General features: G+C 38.3%; 1 protein-coding gene and 1 long non-coding RNA gene across 4 annotated transcripts; one reads left to right on the top strand and one right to left on the bottom strand.

Moving 5' to 3' along the window:
* Positions 1 to 460: 460 nt before the first annotated feature.
* LOC147525069 (uncharacterized) lies at positions 461 to 2943 on the bottom strand. Its single transcript, XR_015221011.1, has 2 exons — positions 2648 to 2943; positions 461 to 851 (listed from the first exon to the last, which is right to left on the bottom strand). It is a non-coding gene; the product is annotated as an uncharacterized LOC147525069 (long non-coding RNA).
* Positions 2944 to 5774: 2831 nt separating this feature from the next.
* On the top strand, positions 5775 to 12049 carry BPG2 (P-loop containing nucleoside triphosphate hydrolases superfamily protein). Of its 3 annotated transcripts, none has more exons than XM_086605218.1 (3): positions 5775 to 7465; positions 8577 to 8740; positions 11524 to 12049. In XM_086605218.1, exons 1-3 carry the CDS (start codon positions 6049 to 6051, stop codon positions 11584 to 11586), a joined length of 1644 nt encoding a protein of 547 aa, XP_086461344.1. In that variant the 5' UTR covers positions 5775 to 6048; the 3' UTR covers positions 11587 to 12049. The 3 variants fall into 3 exon arrangements, with proteins under 3 accessions (XP_086461344.1, XP_086461346.1, XP_086461341.1); XM_086605220.1 differs by lacking the exon at positions 11524 to 12049 and adding an exon at positions 10698 to 11209; XM_086605215.1 differs by having other exon boundaries at positions 5778 to 7465; positions 11553 to 12049.
* Positions 12050 to 12080: the final 31 nt, after the last annotated feature.

The following is a 12080-nucleotide window of genomic DNA, read 5'->3' as shown; positions in this document are numbered from 1 at the left end:
TGTAAACATAATTAGCCTAAACGTAATATTATTAAGAGGTTAAAACTACAGTTTTGGGTACTCTCAATCGTCAATATTGGAAAATATAAGTGAAGAGATGGTAAAAGGAGTTGACGATTCATGAACACGAGATAAAGTATCAGTGGCCTGATTATTAGTCCCATTGCGATAATTAATCTCATAATCATATTCTAATATTTTAGATAACCACTTTTGTTATTCAGAAGAAGAAAGTCGTTGCTCCAAAAAATATTTGAGACTGCGATGATCCGTATAGATCTTAAAATGTTGGCCTAGTAAATAAGGACGACATTTCTGTACAACAGAAACAATTGCAAGCATCTCTTTATCATAAATGGACAAGTTCAAATTTTTACCAAAGATGGCCTTGCTAAAATAAGCAAGAGGGTGACCATCTTGCATGAGAACAACACCAAACCCATTGCTTGAAGCATCACACTCAAGGACAAACTCTTTAAAAAAATTAGGAAGTAATAAAACTAGAGTAGTAGTTAAGGAAGGCTTTAAAAGAGAGAAAACATCAATTGTAGTATCATCCCAAAAGTCAAGGAAGACTTTAAAAGAGAGAAAACATCAGTTGCAGTATCGTCCCAAACAAAAGAGTCATTCTTTAATAATTGAGTCAGTGGTGCACTTAACTTGCCATAGTCTTTAACAAATTTGTGGTAGTAACTTGTCAATCCCAAAAATCCGCAAAGATCCTTGATAGTCGATGGAACCGGCTAGTGGACAACAAAAGCAATCTTGTCAGGATCAACCGAAACCCCTTTAGCAGAGATAACATGTCCAAGATAAGCAATTGAACTTTGACCAAAAGAATACTTCAACTCCTTCACAAATAAAGCATTAGTGCGCAAGATATTGAAAACTACAAATAAGTGTTTAATATGAGTAGAGAGAGAAGCACTATATACCAAAATATCATCAAAGAAAACAAGCACAAATTTGCGTAAAAACTGGCAAAATAAGTCATTCATCAAGCTTTGAAACGTAGCAGTAGCATTAGAGAGACCAAATGGCATAACCAGAAATTCATAATGACTATCATGAGTGCGAAAAGCAATCTTCGGAATGTCATGCCCATGCATCAATATTTGATGAAATCCTAGACGGAGATTGAGCTTGGTAAAAATAACAGCACAATGCAACTCGTCTAATAATTCGTCAACCACAGGAATATAGGAAAATGATTCTTGATTGTAATATTATTAAGAGCACGATAGTAAACACACATATGTTAGGAGCCATCCTTTTTGTGAACCAATAGAACTAGAGAAGAGTAAGGACTTGAACTGGCCTGAATAAGTCCAACATCTTGTAATTCCTTAACAACCTTGTTAATTTTAGATTTTTGAAAGTAGGGATACCTATGTGGACGCACATTCACAAGTGCAAAGGTATCGATCAAAGGAATTCGTTGGTCATGAGAGCGAGCTGGTGGAAGACCAGTTGGAGAGCCAAAAATATCGAAAAAACGAGAGAGAAAAGTGGTGATCTTTGGTGGAACTGCTGAAGTGACTAACAAAAGATCAGTAATCAATTGTAAAAGAACACCCTGGTTTTCCTGACGTAAAAGTCGATGCACCAGATCACAATCCATAAGCATAACAGTAGGAGAACCATCACCTACCAACATGAACGTTGTATTATCAACTGTAAACTTCATAATTAAATCACTGAAATTCCAGCAATGGAACCCAAAGATTGTGACCATTGTGTACCCAAAACCATATCGCATCCACTTATAGCCAAAAGAAAAAAAAAAATCAGTTGTAAAAGCATAGCCATGCAAACTCATGCGAACTTATGGACACTTACCAAGACTATTCAAAAACCCACCATCAGCCACCATTACATGAAAATTGTGGTCACGCATAGAGGGGTGGAGGAAATTGTGGGTAGACCCTGAATCGATGAGAACTGTAATTGGACGATTTTTCAGAGTACCAGTGATGCACATAGTTTCCTGACTAGTGGAACCCATAAGAGCATGTAAGGAAATTTCTAAAATAGGAGATTTGTGGCTACTAATTAACATTCTCAATTTCTGACTCAAGAGTTGTAACATCCTCAACTGTTATCTCACCTTCTAAGATAGACAACTGAGGCTTTTGACACTGATGGCCTTGCTTGTAAATGTCATATCAATTGAAACACAATCCTTTCTCTCGACGTTCTTTCTGTTCAACCCACAATATGATAACCTTTTAACACCAAAAGAATTAGCAGGCCAACAATTGTATAAGGGGGTTTGAAAACAGCGACACATATGAAGGCCGAGATGATGACAGCCGTGAAGCAAATGAATTTGTTGCATTAAAAGCAACAGTTGCAATAATTGCTTCTTCTTGGCAAAGAGATAACTCAAAAGCATCAACTAAAGTGAGAGGACGAAGCATGCGAACGCCGACACTTATATCAGCATGGAGACTAGAGAGAAAAATACTAACCTGATGTGATTCTAGCAAATTAGGAACCATGTTAACTAAGCGTTCAAACTCAGCAATAAATTCTCTAACAGTACCAGTTTGTGAAAGCTTAGCTAAGGAACTACACAGATCAATGTTCTTATGCGAACTAAAATGAGAGCATAACATGAGAGAAAATTGCTGCTAGGTCAACATACCTAAAGATTGTTTAATCCAATGATACCGAGAAACAACATCACCTTGAAGGTATAAAGCCGCCAAGGGAACCATCTGCGTAGCTTAAACTTTATTAAGATCTTGATATTGTTCAGCCTGAAACAACCATCCTTTTGGGTCTTTTCCATCGAACTTAGGAAAATCAATGCAAAGAGTACGACCCTGAAAAACCACTCCATTCTGTGCTTCATCAATACCCCGTTATAAAGAATTATCGTCACGAGCAATAGGCGGTAAAGGTTGGCATTCTACTCAAACATGTAGTAAGTTTTGTAATGAAGTTTGGATAGCCTGAAGAGAAGTATTAGTAGCTTGTAGATTGGTTTTGGTAGTCTGGATGTTTGCTTGCATCTCATCCATTCGATTGGTAAGCAATTTGACTTTTTCTTCTACTTTTCTAATTGTCATGATGATGATTGAACAAGGAGACGAAAGACAATATAATAGGAAAGATAGGGGGGCGGGGGTGTGTCCCAAAAAAAAACCTGCTCTTAATACCAGATGTTAAGGTTTTTAACTTAAATTAATACCCTAAGTTGATCCTTTGATTGGAGATCAAAACCACCTTATGATCCTTTGATTGGAGATCAATAAACCACCGAAAAGCTCTTAACATTAATAGTTGAATGAAAAAAACTCTATTACAGTCGGTCTCCTTATATAGGAGAGCAAAGAACACTTCTTTAACCTACTTGCTAAATTAAAACAAACACTATGTCAAAACAGCTGATTTAGGATGGCTTATATCTGTCAAGATTGGTAAATCTCGACTGCTACTAACTGTCCACAAGCCATTGTTAAAAATGTCGTGGTTTTCGTTATCAACGGTTAGTGGTTGTCCATTATTTGAAATACAAAGACAGCTAGTAGCCGTCGAGAAATGAGTTTTGTGGATGGTTAATGGCCGTGGTTTAGTGTTTAAAATAACTGCTTCGTACTGTCTAGTGCTGCGTCCTGCTCGATCAAAACACGAAACTGAATAGTTTCAATTCCTTATTGCAGACGGCTAAATTTTCTCTTTTGACGTAGTGAAACAAGTTTAGAAACAAAGATATCCTAATAGAAAGAAATACTAACAGTAAGTCGGTTCCTAGCAAGAAACCTTTATTCGATTTCTTCTCGCGAAGCTCATTGATGAAATTGAAGATCGTCCTTCCTTGGAAATAACATATACTTAAATTCAGAGAGAATGAAGAAACCTTAAATTCATCAATATCCTTCGCCAATTTTACATAATTGCTTTGAGAGAAGGAAGGAGCCCATGATTATTATTGTTTGTCCTGAAGTAGAAGAAAATTGGGGATTGCTAAAGCATATTAAAAGAAAATATGAAGTGTTATGGCCAGGTGGGGAATCAATTGGCAAAGGTCTTGGGGTTTGAAGTTTTGGGTTTTAGGTTTTCATTTTCACGAATGCTTTTTTTTTTGAGTGGGTTGTTTCACACGAAGGGTTGGGGCCTTTTCTTTTTTCGGTTGTTAATTACTTAAGTACCCTAGCGAACACTTCAAATAAGGGCGTGTATTTAGTTTTTTGAATTCCAGAAAATGTGAAAAGACCAAAACGTACTTTTATAAATTACAAAATACACCTGTAATAGAGTGAACTTGGTAATAAACTAATTAATTAATTTTATAGTAGGGACTTTTTTAAAACTTTTATTGACGTGACTCCCTATTAGCATCTTGGAAGAAATATTAATGGATAGTAATCAAGTGAGCGGTAGCGAACGTTTTTTGGTTTGGGTGGGGTTTGGAAAGGCTGGCTAAAAACCACTTGGTTGGTGTCTGTCCATATACCCCCTCCATGGCCAGTTTTTCTCACCTGTCCATAAGCCTTTGCTCCCCTCTCTATCTTCTTTGCCCAAAACTTTCCACTGCCGAAATCCACCACTCCCCACACACACTCTCTCTCTCTATCTCTTCTTCACAACACCTCACAATATCTCGCTTTCACGCTCAAAAATTGGTGGGGAATCAGTTACTTTTTCTTTGTTCTTTTTGTTTAAAGAGTTGTCTTTCTTCACCAATACCCATCTCTCCCTCTCTTCTTCACCCCTTCTCCGCTCACGCCCCACTACAATGTAGTATACTAGTATAGGTAGGATATAAGTTTTGTAAATTAATCTTAAGATGAAAACCTATCATCAGAATGCACTAGGGTTGGTCATCGAGTCGAGCTATTCGTAAGTAACTCGAGCTCGGCTCGTCGAAGGCTCGACTCAAACTCGTCCGCACAAAATTATGAGTCGAGCTTGAGCTAAATTTAAAACTCATTCTATATAGCGAGTAGCTCGCAAGCTACTCGTTTTATAAGCTCATACGTAGTATATAATTTATAATTTATCTGCCATTTTATACTTTATATTTAACTATAATTTACAATTTATACTAGTTTTAATGTTTTATATACATTATTTTCGAGTTCGAGTTCAAATGATCATAACTGAACTCAAGCTCGAACCTGAGCTCGAGCTCTAAGTGTAAAACGAGTCGAACCGAGTTGAACTCAAGCTATTAGTAGAACTAGACGAGTCGAGCTTGAGCTTCAATATTAAGCTTGAAGTCAAGTTCGAATAGATTTTAATCAGCTTATGCATGTGCAAGTCGAGCTTGAGTATAGCAAAACTCGACTTGGGTAGCTCGGGGACCAACCCTAGAATACACAGCTTTTTGTAATGTAATTTTGAATAATCAAGTGAGCGGAGCGAACGTTCTGGGCAGAAAGGGAAAGGGGGGTATGCAGACAAAAAAGTGTTTGGTTGGTTTCGGTCTGTCTGTCCTCATCTCTTTTATTCTCTTCGTTTCTCTCCCTCTCCCTTTCCCTTTCTCTCTCTCCCTCTCCACGCACTCTCAATCTCTCCCTTTTTTCTCTCCCTCTCTACTCACGCCCCCACTGCTTAGCAGTATACTAGTATAAAGGAGGCCAGTGTTGCTGCACACCTAAATCAAAGGAATTTCACGTCTTTTTATTTTATTTTATTTTTCGGAAACAAGTCAACACAGCCAACTCAAGCCCCTAATAAAAAAAAACAATTATGGACCTAAAACAAATTTTGACATTATTGGATGGACTAAAAGCTAAATATCCCAAATATCTTCAATCAACAAAACAAACAGTGTTTGGCACTTCAATCAAGAGAACACTCGAACCTCCAGTCCCGTCTTCCCATCTCCCACGCAACGCTGGCATTCTCATTCCTCCAAAACCCCATCTGATTTTCTGCTCTATTATTATATATATGGATTGATATTTGATAGTGAACACCCATTTTTATAATTTTGTGATAGTGGCTATACTACTACTTAAGCTTATTACTCACTGTTATAGCAGCTGTAATTGTGTTGATGACTTGATGCACAGTAGCTGACTGAAGTAAAAAAGAATGGCAATCTTGTTCTCAGGAACAACACTAATCTTCCCCACAACAGCAAAGTTGCAGAAGCCTTATCTTTTTAATAATAATCAGTGTGACCCCAAGACAAGAATAGTAACACCACCTTCTTATCTCAAGAGGAAGGGCGGAGGGCCTGTTTTGTCACTCTGTTGCCACAGCAATCACCGGAGAAACCCGAAGCACCCTTTTTCACTCATAAGCCACGGAAGAGACGATGATGATACTCATGGGCTTGTCTGTCCCGGTTGTGGAGTTTTCATGCAGGAGAAAGACCCAAATCTTCCTGGTTTCTTCATTAAACCAAAGGCAAAGACGGGTTCTCTTGTAGAAGAAGATGAAGAGTATATTGTTGATGGTGATGGTGATGAAGATTTGGAGGAGGGTCTTTTAGTCCATGATTTTGTCGACGTTTGGGTTGAGAGCAAATCAGCATTAAAAGAAGAAGATGATGATGATGATGATGATGGTTTTGATTGGGATTCTATTGAAAACAATGAAGAAGATGAGAAATGGAAGAAAGAATTGAATGGTTTTGCTCCTGTGGGTGTTGGTTATGGCAATGTCACCGAGGAGACATTAAACAAGAGCAATAAGAAGCGAATTTCCAAAGCTGAGAAGAAGCGAAAACTTAGAGAAGAAGCTAGGAGGGATGAAGAAATGGTCTTTACTGTTTGTGCCAGATGCCATTCTCTGAGAAATTATGGACAGGTAAAGAATTCTAAAGCTGACAACTTGATACCTGATTTTGATTTTGATAGATTGATCTCCACCCGTTTGATGAAACGAACTGGTAATTCTGATGCATCTGTTGTAGTCATGGTTGTTGATTGCGCCGACTTCGATGGCTCGTTTCCCAAACGGGCAGCTAAGTCGCTGTTTATGGCTTTGGAAGGGAGGAACAAAGACCCCAAGCTTAAGTTGCCAAAGCTGGTTCTTGCTGCTACAAAAGTGGATCTTCTCCCATCACAGATTTCGCCAACTCGGTTGGACAGATGGGTTCGCAACCGTGCTAAAGCCAATGGTGCACCCAAGCTCAGTGGGGTTTATCTGGTTAGTGCCCGCAAGGACTTGGGTGTTAGGAACCTGTTGTCCTTCATCAAGGAATTAGCAGGTCCTCGAGGAAATGTTTGGGTGATTGGCGCTCAGAATGCGGGAAAGTCTACACTGATTAATGCATTCTCCAAGAAAGAAGGCACGAAGATTACCAAGCTTACAGAAGCTGCAGTTCCTGGAACAACTCTTGGGATTTTAAGAATTGGGGGTATCCTACCAGCAAAAGCGAAGATGTATGATACCCCAGGTCTCTTACATCCTAACCTAATGTCCATGAGATTGACTAGAGATGAGCAGAAACTGGTCGAGATTCGGAAGGAGCTACAACCTCGGACATATAGGATTAAGGCAAGTTCTCGTTCATTTCCATAGCTATTTGCTTTTATGCTTAATACTGGTTCTATTCTAATAAAATCCCTACTTGTGTGAAAAAAAAAAAAAATGCTTTATACTGGACTTTTTTAGTTTTTTTTAGTTTTTGGAGTAGCTGACTGTATGCCTCTGTTACTTTAGGAACACAGAAACAAGAAGCTTAGTGAAATCTTTATTCAACAATTATTGTTTCACCGAAATTTACAATAAGTAATGTTCGTACAGTTCTAAGTTTGTAATCGAAGATGTGGTCATATAAAATGGTTAGTCAGTGTGAAGAATACGTATAATTTTGTTAAAGTTACTGCTTTACAAGAATTTTGAGGAAATGAAAAGCTGACTATGTTATAACATATAAGTATACGCCTTTCTTGGTAATCCCATATTGTAAGATTTGAAAGTTGATGAAAACTCATTTGTGAGTTTCCCAGTGGGATAGTCACCTCTACCTAGGAGTCACTAGAACAAAGAAACCTAGTTGGGAGTAGTTTACCGAAGTCTCCTTGCGCAACAAAAGGTGAACCCTCTCAATGCATTGGGTTGCTTTTATCTCTGGACATAATGGTATATCCCGTCTGAGCATTAAAGTGCACCATCCAACCATCATCTGTGTTAAATCCGGGTCATAATTATCTTTAATATCTGCACTTGTGACTGTTTACCTATGTATAATTTACATGTTCCGCTCCGTAAACCAGTGTCATGAAAGAAAATTGCTTCATGGTACCTGCAGAAAGCTTTTCCATTCAATATAATACAGAAAGGGATCAAGTAGTAAGGCTGCGATTAGATATCTGTAGTTTCTATCACATCTTTTTTTCTGCTTTGAGAATGTGTATTCTGCCATACTCTAATTTAACTGTGATGGATTTTACCTTTAAAAGAAGTACCAATCTGTACATTGTAATTTGGAAAGTAATTAACTTAATTAGTGTAGTTTGTCCATTACTCATTGCCAGGTAGAATAGAAAAACTTCAAGCTTGTATTTTAGCAGGACGATTTTTCGGTTAAGAATTGATGTCATTTCTTTGCACCATACACTTTTCCGTTTTCAGCATGTTTGATTTGTATAATTGTATTTGATAGGCAGGGCAAGCTATACATGTAGGTGCTTTAATGAGACTCGATCTTACTCAAGCTTCCGTGGAAACCATTTATGTTACTGTCTGGGCATCACCTAATATTTCAATTCATCTGGGGAAGATAGAAAATGCGGAGGATATGTGGAGGAAGCATGCTGGTTTACGGTTGCAGGTAAAACTTTTATCGAAAGCAATTTCAGATTCGTCTATGAATCACACATAATTGAATTAGGTATTGTTATCACTGGTGCTTTTCCATAAAGCTTCAAAAGGTACAAAGCTAGGTCAATTATAGACATTCCTCTTATACCCCCTTCGTTTCCACCTCCAAAAGGAGGCAAAGATCTATATTGATCCCATCTTATCTATTGAAGTGCCCTAGTGATGTAGAACACCTTGCTGAAACGTGAAATGTCATCGTTTCAGCAAGGTGTTCTACATCACCTTGGATTTGCATGTACCTAATGCGAAAAATTTGTTACCACGCATTGGAATGTCTGAACATTATAATTTCACTTTGGTTTTGACCATGCAACGTTAGAGGGAACTCATGAAGGAGAGTTGCAATTAAATATTGTTACAGTTAAAATATCCTTTTGTTATTCAATAAGAGAAAAAGACAAAATTCTGGAGAAGAAGAGAGAAAAGAAGATGCAGCAGTAATTAGTTTCTGCCACCACACACTAAACTATTACAATTAATGAAAATCATCCCAACAAAATCAAGTGGGTTTTTATCAAAACAATCTATTTCTTTTTGTGGTGTCCGGTGTTTCTGGGTGACTTTTTGTATTCGGTTTCAAAGGCATGTATTTAATTTCTAAGGCATCCTCTTCTATCTCAAGTTCTTCACGCTCTTCTTCTTCCTCATCATCTTCACCTCTCTCCTCTCTTGGTCGCTCCAAATATATTATATGGAAAAGCAAACTTCTCCTGATGGACAAAATCAGCTGGGCGTGGTTGATGGAAGAGAACTACTCCTAGTGAAATTTGTACTTGAAATTTCAGCATCTTCACTGGAACGAAAACATCACCACACCGTTGAAACATGACTTGCATGCTTCATCAAACAATTTTTTTCTCCTAGGGGTGTAAAAAAGTCCCTCTAGCATTTGGCCCACCCAGCTGGCCGCCAACCCATGGGCCAAAAAAGCCCACAAATTTAAGCTCTCATGCAATTTGAGGGCTGGGCCGGACCTGGCCGGCCCTCATGTTTTGAGGGGAGGGTAAGGCCTTGATATGGAAGCTTGAGGGCAGCCCTCAGCCCGATTCTCTAAGACCCTCACAAGGCCCGCAGGGCCGCATTAAGGCCCTCACAACTTGTCTATATATTTTGTTAAAAAGTAATTGTATAAATAGCAAAATGAAAAAGTACATTTTACATAAGCTCCTCCAACGTTGCATGAAAAATCTAGTTCCAAAGAACAAATTGTTCCTGGGATATGAACCCAGGTGACTTTTCTATGTAGAATACAATATAAATTAGAGTGATATGATATGATTCTTGATTTATGGTAATAAAGTTTTTAATCAAACACAATCTATTCGACAACCTACAACACCACATTATATTTGGTCTCATATACACTTATTGATTCATGGAATACATGGGCAGATAGAACCTAAGAACCAAACGTGGAAACTTTTGAATTTTATTATCTTACAAATTTTAGTCAAATTATTAACTAAGTACATTGACCAAAGTTGGAACTGACAAAATCTATTACTTAAGCGTGATAATTAATTTTGTCACGTATCAATATTGTAAATAAAGAGTTTAAGAGTAATCAAATACGACCCTTTGGCCTAGCCCTCAATTTTCTAAAGAGGGCTGAGGTGAGGGTTAGGGCTTCACAATTTGAGTATTGACCCTCATAGGCCCGACCCCTTTTACACCCCATTCCCCTCTCCATCCCACCCGATCAAACTAAATGAACCTCAACTTTTGAATTATTATTCATTTGTGATCTTGATTATGTTACTTTAGGAACTTTTGCGTATAATTCAGATTATAATTGGTGGAAGCAACATTTAAAGAAATCTACACAAAAAGAAAATATTTAGGTACCCTAAAATCTCTCCTTTAGTAATTGTAGTGACCATATTTGTAACCATGGAGTTCCTATGTAGCTAGGACTTTAAGCAGCCAGGTGTCACTCAGAGACAGAGCAGACACACCAAAGTAGAAGGGGCAGCGAAGTACGGGAGTAAGACCGAGAAGGTGGGACTCTGCGGTCCAGAGCGTGACGTGTGGAGGCCTACCATACGAGAGATGAGAATCACGATCTAGGGTCCTCAGTGGACCGCAAAGAGAGAATATATAAGACAGAAAACTAGGGCTGAGGAGGGGTCTTCTCCCATTCCAAGAGAGCATAGAAGACATGGGGTTTACATAGAGAGCTAGAGTCAGCAGCGTGCCGTGGACTTCCCCAAAGGAAGGAGGTGCACCACCCTTACTTGTTCAACATTTGACACTCACTCATCTCCTTAATACATAGATCCTACCACCAACGCTTTAACTATGTCAGGGTGTAAGGCTTGATCCGTACTATTATATGTTAATGAAAATCTTCTCAAGAAAGTTTAAGTGAGACTTTTACCAAAACAATCTCTTTTGCCATTAAGGCGGCTGCAGTTGTATCTTCACATTTGCATTACAGAATTATAAGCAAACAGGAGCAGCTCAGTTAAGAAAAATCTGTTTAGTGTGTTGACACACCGTTCCCTTTGGATAATTTTCAATATTTTAAGAGGACAATGGTAGCAAGCATCCATATATTTTGCTAAATGTAGCTGCAGAAAAACATCAGATCAGCATTTCTTTTTTCTCTAGGTTGCTCAACTTTCTATAAGAACTACGTGTTGTGTATAATTAACCATTTTCAGTATAATTTGAACTATTGCATAGATCTTCAAGGAGTTGTTCTTTTAAATCTGTTTGATCGACTGATCCCAGTTTTATGGTGCTTCAACTTTTTCACTCAGCCTCCAGTTGGTGAAGATCGAATCTCTGAACTAGGGAAATGGGAACAGCGACAATACAAGGTTTCTGGAATTAGCTGGGATGTAAATGCCATCGATGTTTCGGCCGCTGGTCTTGGTTGGTTTTCAATGGGGCTCAAAGGTGAAGCAACCTTGACATTGTGGACATATGATGGTATCCAGATAACATTGCGGGAACCATTGGTTCTTGATCGAGCACAATTTCTCGAGAGACCTGGTTTTCTACTTCCAAAGGCTATATCTGAAGCCATTGCCTACCAAAGTAAGGTTGAAGTTGAACAGAGGAAGAAACGTGAAGATGAGAGAATAGAGTTACTTTCAGAAGCGATGTAGGATTATGCTGATGAATTCTTTTTCTTGTTTTTGAGTTCACAGTGAGCAGACGAGAATAATGTAAATGCAGGTAAAATTAGGTGAAACTAATCCCTAAAATGATTATTCTCAGAATAAGTACATGCTTGAGAGTTTGAGGTCCTTCATCCAAATCTTACTAGATTCTCGTTCTGCATC

The sequence above is a fragment of the Coptis chinensis genome, chromosome 1, assembly GCF_015680905.1.
Source record: "Coptis chinensis isolate HL-2020 chromosome 1, ASM1568090v1, whole genome shotgun sequence".
Classification (NCBI taxonomy): domain Eukaryota; kingdom Viridiplantae; phylum Streptophyta; class Magnoliopsida; order Ranunculales; family Ranunculaceae; genus Coptis; species Coptis chinensis.
Note: the sequence above shows the minus strand (reverse complement) of the source record. Positions and strands in the feature narration are given on the sequence as shown.